Source organism: Manacus vitellinus, unplaced genomic scaffold (genome assembly GCF_001715985.3).
Source record: "Manacus vitellinus isolate BGI_N305 unplaced genomic scaffold, ASM171598v3 scaffold_15_pilon, whole genome shotgun sequence".
In the NCBI taxonomy this organism is placed as follows: Eukaryota; Metazoa; Chordata; class Aves; order Passeriformes; family Pipridae; genus Manacus; species Manacus vitellinus.
Genome location: NW_021939122.1, coordinates 4,506,742 through 4,518,390, shown reverse-complemented (window position 1 = coordinate 4,518,390; position 11,649 = coordinate 4,506,742). Strand labels below are relative to the sequence as shown.

The following is an 11,649-nucleotide window of genomic DNA, read 5'->3' as shown; positions in this document are numbered from 1 at the left end:
TGATGTGAGCCATCCTTGATTGTTCCTGAAATCTTCCTGACATTGGTAGAGTTTGCACTGCATGTGACTTGCCAAAGGACATACAGACATGTTCTCCTCAGTGCACAGCAATTAAATGCCTCAGTCTCTCTCCCTAGGGGTGTCTGGCCTCACAAGAGAGGAAAGTGTAAAATATCCATCTAGCATGGGCAGAAAGGTCTCCAGACATCACAGTAGACAAAGACATAAGAAAAGTGGATGAGACCTTGGGACTCTGACCTCTTCAAGGAGAGGAGTTTTCTCTAGAGGAGAAAACAATTGAGAAAAGCAGGCAGAGAAGAGAAATCAAGACCTTGAGAGGGTCTCTGGGGAATGGCTTCCCAAATTGTGACAGAGCAGAGGCTGCGTATAGGTTAGTGCAACCTGGCAACTAGTCCTTGCACTTGTAATGACCAAAGAAGCTCACCCAAACTACTGCTGGAAGCTGGCATGCACAAGTTCTTGTTTTGTTATGTCTGACTCCATTAGGAGGAACTGCTGCCCTGGAAGGTCCATAGGTGCTCTGAGAAACAGCAGAGCATGTCTGGGAAAGGACCCTCAAGGTTGTTCTCAGCTTGCTCAGTCTGGCCTTATCCCTCTGTCTCTCCTGAACTGTGACACTTTTGCAGGCAGACAGATCCAACTGATCAGGTGTTGCAAGAATAGGGGATGTAGGACTTGGCAGGAATTAGCAAGAGGCCTGGGTGAACTGAGTGCTTAGTTGGACTGTGCTGGGTTTGCTGTAAGTCCGTGTGTTAATGTGAGTTTCCCCTTTCACTCAGAGGTGCTAGTGAAGGTCTCCAACCCTTGCAAGTACCTTTCCTTCCCTATGAGTTCTTAAGTCACCCTCTCTCTCTTGCATAGGTGCAATAATTTGCTAATTGTTCTTTTTAAATCTCATTTTACTTCTTAAAGACCCACACTAGATATTTTAGTGGGAAAACTGAATTACCAACAACTTTTGGCTGGGTGCTTATCTGCTGGCCTAAATTCCTGCATCAGCTCAGATGTCAGGGCAGTTCATGGAAGTTCATGTAGCTTTATGGACTTTCACCTGATAAAAGTAAAGTTCATGAGAGTTTGCACTGCTATATGAGGTAGCTGCCAGCTAACAGCAATCATGAACTTTCCACCTTGTCTGTGAAGTTCCCTTGTTCCCATGACCCTCATGATCAGCTTCAGGCTAGTGGACCACAGAGACATTTGCTTCTCCTGTCCTCATCCTCTCTATGTCCTGTTTGTGGTGGTCTTGGGTGCTGTCTAAACTGGTGCTTACAGCTGGGTCATTGTAATGCATGAGAACTATCAAATGGGTGAGGAAAAGGTCTGTGAGGAAGAGAAACCTGCCTGTTTTATCTCAGCCAGGCTGCTTCCCACTTTCTATAACAACTTCTTTCAAACAAAGCATTTCACTTCCATGAATTTCAGGCTCATTTCAAGTGCCTCTCATCCCTGTCCAGTGTGCGTGTAGGTATTAGGAAAGGGCAATTACCTGAAACTGTTCTCAGCACAGGTATTGCTTGGTGGATCTACAGCACTCTCAGGGTTGTTTCATGTAGAATTATTCTTTATCTCCATGTAGATATTTTTCCTGTCAGCATAAACAAAATATTAATGGGTTAAAGTGTAACTAAAGCTACCTCCCTCTAGCTCCAGTACTTTGTTTGTTATCTTTTACCTAATTATCAGCAGGTAATGCAGTCAAATGAAGCATTCAGCAGTCAAACAGTGGCAGTGCAATCTGAGCAAGCACAACTCAGCTTCTACAAAGATGAAGCCTCCTCCCTGCCAAAGTCCAAATGTTTTCTCTGGGTGCCTCCCCAACGTCTCTGCCCAGTGCCCAGGCAGGAACTGTGGTGAGCACACTTGGTTCATGTGTGCTGCTCAAACCACAGCCCATTGAGATCCATTTGCTTGGGTTCCTGCTGTGCAGAGCAGCTCAAAAGGTCCAGTACTTTGTGGAACAGCCATCCTGACTGGTGCATGAAATTAGCAATGTGCAGGGTAGGCACAGTGATGTTCTTCACCCAGCTGGGATCATGGCAGCCTGGATACCTGTGGAGCAAAGATGGGCTGAGGTGAAAGAGCAGAGGAAATGGTTCCCCCAGACTCAGTTACTATCCACCCTTCCTGTGGTGAGGACTGGCTGGAAGGACAAGTGGCTGACTGCTGCACAGTGCTGTGCAGACATCCAGGAGCTGGAGGGTCTGATGAGGGCAGAAGCATGAGTGGCTACAATGGAAGCACATTATTAAGGGTCAAGATTAGAAATCCCACGCATCTAACGCACACCATGTTGGGATGTCTGTGTGTTGATCGACTCCCAAAGAAATAAGCAGACTACAAAAGAACATGGATGGCTCAGGCTATGCCAGCACTCCCACTGCAAAATGTAGGGCACAAAAAGGCATGCACAAACACAAATGTGTGCATCACTTCTGCAACAGTGTAAAAACATTCACCCCTCTATTGCATGAATGCAGAAACATCTGTGTGGAAAGATGGACAACGAGGTGTGTGGCTGCCTGGTGCATGGCTAGGGAGAAGGCTCTACATGAGACACATTGCAGGTACAGGCAGGCAATTGGTGCTGGAAGGGCACAGTTTTCTCGGGGATCACAGAGGCTCCCCTTATGTGTGTTTCAAGCCCATCTAAGGGACCCCCTGTAAGTTTTTGGGAGTGGGGATCCAACAGAGCATACAGTCCTGCCACCTGCCAGCCAGGCCTAGACCAGTCCTGCAGCTTATCCCTGCACAACCACACTGCAAACAGGGCTGTAAGTCCATAGCCAAGAGTGTTTACAGGGAATCACCAGCTTTTAGGTGTGTAAAGCCTCCTGAGCTCCATAGTTTCCCACAGATTTCAGGTGAGGGCTATTTCTGTGCTTTCATGTCAGCACCCTACGTCTGGCATTTGAGGCAGCGTCAGCTTTAAAAGAACAAAAGAGCAAAAGAGCACTGTCACTCAGTTTCTGGCACTCACGCCTTGTAATGAGCAATTAGAGCAGCAATAGGGCACCTGGGGAAAAGCAGCCAGATGTCCTGCATGTCTCGGCTGTTGGAAGAACTGAGAGTGACAAAAAGGATTTGAAGACCCTGCTGGGGCTCTACAGTATGAATACAGACCCATCTCTTGACATTCGCTCAGCTCTTGCTCTATGGTTTCCTTCAAAGGGTGCAAGCAGGCTCTGTTGGGTTCAGGTGAGGGCAATGACAGGTGCTAAAAACTGCTGGGCTGGGCCCACCTGGACACTTCAGGGATTTCTGATCCCAGCTGGCTCCCCAATTTAAAAGGGCTAGGCTAAGAACAGCTGCTTCATGGTCCTTAGCAAGAGAGCAGGATGGGTGTTGTAGGACAGTCTGGGGCTGCATTGGGTGCTGTGCTTTTCTGGGTGTTTCTTGGTCCCCTAGCTTTGGTTATGGGGGCTCGTAGTGTTTTTTCTGATCCCACCCTGCTGATTTGTGGCCAAGAAAGCTTACAGCTCACCTTACCTCTGGGCTGGGAAGGGAATGCTTCATTGGTGCTGACTACTTGGGGTAAGTGAGGGCAGTGTCCAGAGGCATTATTAGCCATATCTTTGCACAATGCAGAGATATGCCTGGAATGAGGAGGAAGGAGTGGGTTTTGATGGGAAGTGTTGCTGAAAAGCTTTCAGTGCATCTTGTATAATCAGGGGGCTCTTTATATGACCCAGTAGTTGAGGGTTTTGGTGAAGTACTGTGCCTGGATCTAGATGGTCTTGGCTGCTGGATTCTCTCACATGCACCCCTCCTGGTCCAGACCCTAATACTGTCTAGGTCCCTGTTTCCTACAGAAAGGTAGGATTGTGGTGGACCCTCTCTGGAATGTGGGATGTTAAAGCCACTGCTGCTGTCTTCTCTTTCTGTAGATACTGAGGGGAAGGCACATGCTCTGCAGAATGACTCTGACTGTGGGCTGTTGGTATCTGAGATTCCAGATGGCTCCAGGAAAGTATTGGTTTCTTATACTGGCTGTTATATCTTTGAATGGGTGAGTGACCTTATGGATTCTGCTGGGACCGTGACTACTGGTGCTCTGTCTGCCCTGACTGGTGTGGCTTTCCCCTAGAATGGCCATTACCTTCTGCTGGTTGGGCTTGAAGGAACAGATGCTGCTGGGCAAAAGGTTCTTCAGGAAGAGACGCTGCTCAGGTGCCCTGTGGACCTTCCTGGTAAGATTCTGATAGTTGCTTGTATCTTGTGGGTGATGAGTGTCATTCCTTTTGGCTGGCTGTTCCTGGTCAGTCTAGGGGCTAGGAAAGGAGACTTTCTGCTGTGCAGAAAACTCCCTGGAAAAGGGTTTGGACATAGAAACCACCAACTTGCTGGGAACTTGTGCGTCTTTGCAGGATCGGCAGGGGAATATGTTCACTGTGTCTCTAGCCATATTTTGACTGCTTGGGTCCCTGCAAGTTCAGGCACTGAGCCAGAGACTAGGTACAATGATTTTCCTAACTACTAAGAGTTGATCCAAAACACTATATCTTGACAGATCTCATACAAGTCCAGTCTCCTGTACATGGCTTCTAGGGGAGATTCTGTTCCAGGGAAATGCATGTCCCTTCTGAGCAGGCTTCCATGCCACCTCCAGGCCATGTGTTTATCCCTCACCTGACTTTAATTTCCCTTCATTTTTATGCAGAGTCACCAGGACATCTTCCACCAAAGTCCTTTGTCTTTGTCCCCCTGCTTTTGTGCTTTAGCTGCAAAGTCCTGCTGTTTTTTTCCAGCCCTAGATGCTCCAAGCAGTAGTGTCTGTTTGGCCGTTCCCAGCCAGGACCGGCTGCCGTGTGCCTCCTTGCCTGTCAGCCAGGGAAACTGTGAAGTGCGAGGCTGCTGCTATGACCCTAGAGACAGGGTAAATCCTTGCTACTTTGGTAACACAGGTAAGCCTGAGCAGCTGTCCTCCCCTCCTGCTGAGTTGCTTCAAAACAGGATTCCTCACTTTGCTGTCAGAGCAGAGTTGGTGTATTATCAGTCCTGCAGGTGGCTTAGGGCTATGTTTTTGCCTGTCAAGAATACCATGTTCTATTGAGGTGTCCAGCCTTTTCAAATGTATTGCAACAGACCTGGGTTTATGGCCAGAATCGATGTTGCTGTTAGAGCTGGTTGTACTTGTCTTGCTGTGTTTAGCAATTGTTTCAGGGCTTAAAGGCAGGAGAACTCACAAAACTTGCTGGCCTCATCTTTGCTGTGATGTTTTGAGTCTCCTTTCCATTCCTCTTTTTCCTGAGCTTAAGATGGATTTTATCTTTTCCTCTAGTGACAGCTCATTGCACACCAGATGGCCAGTTTTCCATTGCTGTTTCTCGAGATGTGACCCTGCCACCCATTGTCCTGGACTCTGTGCAACTGGCCAGTGGACACAGTACTGGCTGTGTTCCTACTGTGAAAAACAATGCATTTGTTGTGTACCAGTTCCCACTCTCTGCTTGTGGCACCACTTTTCAGGTAAGAGTTGCAGCTGTCACTAGGCTGGAATAGCAGAAGCTGAGAGACCTGGCACAACCTGACGTGGCTTTGGCTACTTAATGGACACCCTATAGACTTCCAGAGGCCAAGTGCTGTTCTCCAGCCTCATAGTGATCCAGCTTGACTTTACCACAGTGATGGTGCCCGTCTGTTGTTCTAGGTGACTGGAGACCAGGCCATATATGAGAATGAGTTGGTGGCATCCAGGGATGTGAAAACTGCAAGCCTTGGCTCTGTCACTAGGGATAGCACTTTCAGGTATTACCCTGGAGCTGATGTTGCTGGTTGCCATTGTGTTCAATGTTACTGGAGAAATTCCTGCTTGTCACAAGCTCTGAATTCACAACAGGGCACTGGAGTAGACTAAGGACTGGTATGTCTCTAGTTAGTGGGAATAAAGCTGGTGCTGATCAGTGACAGTCTGGAGTTTTTCAAATCTGAAGTCTAAAGAGAATGTCAAGTACTTCTTAAAGTGCTGGAAGAAAGATTAGGAATATTAACAGTATAACTAATTAAAGTAGATATTTTGTTGCCTTATTGGGGAAAGGAGATATCAGAGTGACTTTTCTTATCTGCCTGATTTGGAGCTTTCCTGTCCTACCAGGTTACATGTCCGATGTAGTTATTCCACCAGTGGGAGCACCATTCCCTTGAGTGTTCAAGTCTTCACATTGCCACCACTCCCTGCTGTGTCCCAGCCAGGTCCTCTGTCCTTGGAGCTGCGTGTTGCCTCAGGTAGGAGAGGTTTGCAGGACTTACTCAAGCCTCTTGGTGCAGGGCTCTGGTCTCTGAGTAATAAGGGAGTACTGACAGGTTAATCCAGCACTATTTCCCAGCCATGGTGGGAACTTACAGATATGGCTATAAAGGACTCTCTCAGGATACCTCTGCCTGTTTCTTCCTGCTCTAAAATGGCTCTTGGGTTTCTTCTGTTCCAGATGGAAGTTATACTTCCTACTATACTGACAGTGACTATCCTATTGTGAAGACTCTGAGAGACCCTGTTTATGCAGAAGTCAAAATCCTCCAGAGAACAGACCCAGACCTGATTTTAGTTCTGCACCACTGCTGGGCCACACCAAGTACCAATCCCCAGCAACAGCTGCAGTGGCCTGTTTTGGTGGATGGGTAAGTTACTTGTAAACAACTTTGGGTCAGGGGAATAACTTGCTCTTTTTTCACTGCTCACCTCTCCTCTTCAGGTGCCCTTATGCAGGGGACAACTATCAGACACAACTGGTGCCTCTGAATTTTGCCTCAGGACTACTGTTCCCCTCTCATTACCAGCGTTTCACCCTCTACACGTTCACCTTTATGGACTCCACTTCCCAAGAGAAGCTCTCTGGGCTGGTAAGATTCTGGGCTGGTAAGATCCTGTCCTGGCTGCCTAGCTTCCTATTGAGGACAAGTAAAACATGAGCAATAAGAACCACTTTATAACTATGAACTGCTTAACCTCCTTGTGAGGGAGATGGGGGGGCAAGGCAGGGGCAGGAGCAAAGACTAGGAAAATCCCCTCTTGAAACAGAAGAGGATAGGTTTATGCAAACTTTTTCCTGAGATGAATATGGTAGAGGTAAGATACATCTCTGGAGGGATGTGACAGAAAATGAGCCTATTAGAAGGGTAGTAGTTTGCTTAAGCAAAGGCTATTTTGTTGCCTACGCTGTTCTGGTGAATTAGCTTAAGTTGTGTGCTCTAGCTATATTAATCAATAGTCTCTAAACCAAATTTCTTAGCCAAAATGACTTGAAATAGCTTTGAGTATCTGTGAAGCATCTGGGTTTTGAATATCATGAACTTCTGCACAGTTAAGGCATATGAAGTTCACCATGCCTTGTTCTGTTTGCTCAGTGCTCCTGGAACCAATTAATACTCAAAACAGGTCACAGCTGTATCCAACATTGGTCGCAGAGTAGTGGTGCTCAGGCAGCTGTATCCCAGGTGGGTGGGAGAAGTGCTGTAATGCCAGATTTCACCGAAATCTGTAAAGGTACCAAAGCTGCCTTGCAGTGGACAGCAGAGGGCTCCAAGGCTACAGCCTGGATGTGAAACAAGCCAAACCGATCTTCCTGCCTTCTCCTTTCTGTGACCTGGTGTGCTGGGTCTGGCTGATACGGAGTTAACTCTTCTCGTAGCAGTCCACATGGTGCTGTGTCTTTGGATTTGTGGCTAAAACTGTGTTGAAAATATTGTGATGTTCTCACTGTTTGCTGAATAGTGCTTGCATAGCAGCAAGGCTCTTTCTCCTCTCTCTGCTGTCTCTCAACCCCAAGGAATATTCCATGCTGGATGACTTCGTGCCCAGCAATAAACACTGAGGGATTTCATCTTCCAGTGTAGCTGATGCTCTGACTGTCTGGGCACCAGTCTGCCTGTAGGAGCAGAGTGGGTGATTTGCCTTTGCATCTCTTTGGTTTTGTTCTTTTCTCTCCTCTCCTTCACTTAGGTCTTTACCTCTCCAGCTACAGGTTTTCTTGCTTTTGCTCATCCTATTCTCTCTCTGTCCTACTGGGGCAGAGCAGGGGGAGTGAGGAAGCATCTGTGTGGGTGCTTAGCTGCTGGCTGGGGTCAAAGCACCTCAGCAGGCTATCACCTGTCTATAGGCATTGCCTGAGTGATTCCAGGCTGTGTTCCATTCTTTCTAGGTGTACCTTCACTGCAGTGCTTCAGCGTGCCACCGATCTGTACAGGAGTCCTGCACCTCCACTTGCCCTGCTAGAACCAGTAAGTGTCCTACCCTTCTGCTTCCCTATCCAAAGAGGCAACAAGGTTCTAGCCTCCAAGAAGCACAGGTAGGGGATATAGAGTATGGACTAATTCCCTTGAGCCATGGACAGCTTGACAAGGCTTTTCCTGCTCCTTTCCACTGGCTAAAGGCCCTTGCTCTTATGCCAAAAAGGCAGAGGTCTTCATAGGCTCCTAATTCTGTGTGGACTCACATGGAAACTTTTGGCCTTCAGAGCTTTGTGTGTGTTGAGAAGCTGACCTTCAGGGTTATACATTTTCTCACCTACAACCTTTACATTGCTCTGTAGGGGGTAAAAGGAGTGCTGAGCATCACTTTCATGAAGGTGCCTCCCATGTCTCCAGCAAAGGCCCTGTGATTTTCCTCCAGGATGAGCTAAGATGGGGCACAGCTAAGGGTGGCCTTGGTAAGTGTGGCAGCCCAGCATAGCCAGTCTGGGGAAGGGGGCTGTTCTAAGGCTTTTCTGCAGACAGACTGCACCCCTAAAGCATCCCTGTGCCTCTCTGGGAGCGTTAATTGGGTTGTTTCTCCCCCACAGGAGCAGCTGTGCATGCTGCAGCCCCCTGGGCTCTGGGGTTTGCTGCTGTGGCAATCGGGACAGTTCTGTGTATGGTCCTTGTAGCTGCTGTGCTGTGGCAAAGGAAGGTGTCAGCAAATGAAATCAATGGATTGCAATAAAGTGGCTGTGAAACCATTTGGTCTGTGGTACAGCTTCTCCTAGAGACCAAAGCTGTAAAACTTTATTTGCAAGGCAAAAATTATCCCAATGGCTGTGAAAGCTTTCCAAATGCTCTAAATCCATCTCACTTTCTGGAATTCTTCTGCTGTGGGTTTGGTGTTAGCTGTCCACCAGTTACGCAAGGGAGCCGTCGTCGTGGCCTGGTCTGCAGACTGAGGCAGGAGTGATGCTGGGTGGTGTCTGCATTTCTCTCAGTGACTGAGGTAGCCTTCAAAGTTACTATCCTTTCAAACACTGAGTAGAAGTGCAGCAAAACTAACTAAAAGTGGATCCTGCGACTACTTCTCCTTTGGGAATGCAGAGCAGGTATTGTGTCTGTGCAGAGGAGCTGGAGACTGCCTGCTTGCCTGAGTCACTAGGTAAGTCAGGGCTGTCCTCATGTGCCAGGACTAGAAAGCAAGGATGCCAAAGCACTGCACAAATGGACCTTTATTGATGCTGTATGTGTGAACTTACACCTCTTGCCCTAGAAATAGAAGGCAGCAAGTGGGATTTTTCTGGGGAATGAGAGCAAAGAAACATAATTCCAACTGGGAAAAAATTCCCAAAGGGCATAGGTGCTTTAAACTTCAGGGGAAAAAAATCAAATTTTAAAGATTAATCTCAAACCTTCATGTGAGACAAGGCAGTTAAGAGTCTTCAAAGCTCTTGGATTAAAGCTTATTTGACATCACTGTGGGCACAACAGTGCCAGAGAAGTGCTTTTTTTTTTTTTTTTTTTTTTTTTTTGAGATGAGAAATAAAACTTGCTGTTTTAAGCATTGGGGCAGTTCAGTGTGTTGTTGTCAGGCACAGCAGCTGGGCAGCACTGTTCTTAGCTTTTTGAGGTCCTGAGTGAAAGCAGTAGAGCAAAACTCTCCAGGCACTAGAAGAGGAAAGGGGCTCCACCCCTCTCCTTCCTGCCCAGCCTGGGGGACCTCTGGTGCTTGCATTCACACTGAGATCCCCTAATAGCTAATGGAGTACTCCTTGACAGGAAGGAAAAATGTATTTCCCTTTTCCCCCTTTTTCCCCCCACAGTCTTGATCAGAAATTCCCCCTGTTAAGGCAGGAGAGAAATCTTAATTGTACTGCTTTGGGGCCTCTAAAGGGGAAGAGTAGCACTTATACATGTGCTACTGACCAGTAACTTGTTGAGGTAGCAGGTATTGGTTTTTTTTAATTAGGCTACATGCTGTGTGATTAGAGGGTGTTAAGGTGCTGGAATCTGCTTTTTAATTCCTTTCCTGCTCCAAGAAACTTCAGGAATCATGTTTTTATTTTTCTCACAGAACTGCTCTTCCCTGGTACTTTCCAGATAATCAGTGACTTAGTCTTGCCTGCTTTTAAAACTAATCAGAAGACAAGACTGTTTCAAGTTGTATGGTGGGAGGGTGAAGGAGATCATAGGCTGGAAACAATCTTCAGTTGAAGATAGGTCAAACAGCCTCCTCCTTTAAGGAGTGGCTCTAGCAATTAAATGACCTTGGTACAGGTGGAGCTCAGTCTGGCAAAGCAGAGTGTAAACATAATGTGCCTTATGACAAGTCTTTAGCAGCTGTCTGTAGTGTTAATTAACTGGGCAATTAGAGGAGTAATATAAACCACACCTTTTCAGCCCCCCAGGCAGGGTGCTCTGGCACTGGTCTTAATTGAGTGTTCAAACGGAGACTTAAACGCCTCTCTGGCTGCTGCTGGAGCCTTCCTATCCCTCAGTAAGGGAGACAGAAATACTTACTTAGAGAGCTTGGAAACCTGTGTGGATGCTGAAGGGGCTGGGAGAGCCAAGTCCCTGCTGCCCTCCATGGTGTTGCTGAACCATCCCACAGTAGCAGGGAGCTCTGGGGTCAATAGCCTCTGGGAATCAGACAGATTTCCCTGCAGGGACTGTCCCTTCTAGTGCACAGCTGGGTCTTACTGTAATGGACCTGCTGCTTAGTGTAGGGTGCATGCAGTGCCAAGTGGGTAAGCAGGGAAGTGAACTTAATTCTCTCATCTGCTCTGGGAAGTCTTCTGTGTTTAAGACTTGATACTTGGTCAGGAGGACAGGGCAGGAACAGCAGAGGGATGTGAGCTGTTCCTGTGAAACCCTGGCACAGGGTGAAAGGTAGGCCACGTGGAGGTTTCCTCCACTGGTGTATTGGTCCTATCTTCCTTGCCTGTTCTCCAACTCCACTGGGGTGTTAGTGGCTCTTATGGCTCCTGCTATGTGAATTTTTTTTTCCTTCTGTGAAAGTGTATTATTTTCCTTCTACATCACAGGTGTGTTTCTGGCTTATTTTTTTCTAAGCCTCTACTTTCTCTAGTTGGGTCTCATTGACTTTTGCTTACCTGTATGTGACTTCTTGTGTCATCACCCTCTTTAGCTTCACTCTGTACCACCTGGTTGTGCTATTGAACTAAAGGTGGTGTGAGGTGCCGTAGACAGTGGCTTAGACTTCTGCGGGTGAAGGAAAGCTGCTCTGTCCAGGAGGGTGCTACTGGCTGGGAATGAAGGAGCTGAGGAAAAGCAGTCCTGAGGCCATCTGTCAGTTGAGGCTGTTGTGCAGTGCTGAACCCAGATTTACGGAAAGAAACCCTGGTGCTGAGCATCAGCACACTTTGTCCCTAGTGCCTTCACTTGTTCTCCTTGGAAGTGGAGTGTGTGCTGCCTGTCTGTGGCTGCCTGCTC

The 11,649-nt window shown here is 47.5% G+C and overlaps 1 protein-coding gene across 1 annotated transcript; it reads left to right on the top strand.

Moving 5' to 3' along the window:
- Positions 1-3,359: 3,359 nt before the first annotated feature.
- On the top strand, positions 3,360-8,938 carry LOC103758106 (zona pellucida sperm-binding protein 4). Its single transcript, XM_018068936.3, has 12 exons — positions 3,360-3,555; positions 3,909-4,030; positions 4,109-4,211; positions 4,770-4,925; positions 5,303-5,490; positions 5,672-5,769; positions 6,116-6,246; positions 6,450-6,639; positions 6,714-6,861; positions 8,160-8,238; positions 8,550-8,666; positions 8,799-8,938. The coding sequence occupies exons 1-12, from the start codon at positions 3,360-3,362 to the stop codon at positions 8,936-8,938; spliced, it is 1,668 nt and encodes a 555-aa protein (XP_017924425.3).
- Positions 8,939-11,649: the final 2,711 nt, after the last annotated feature.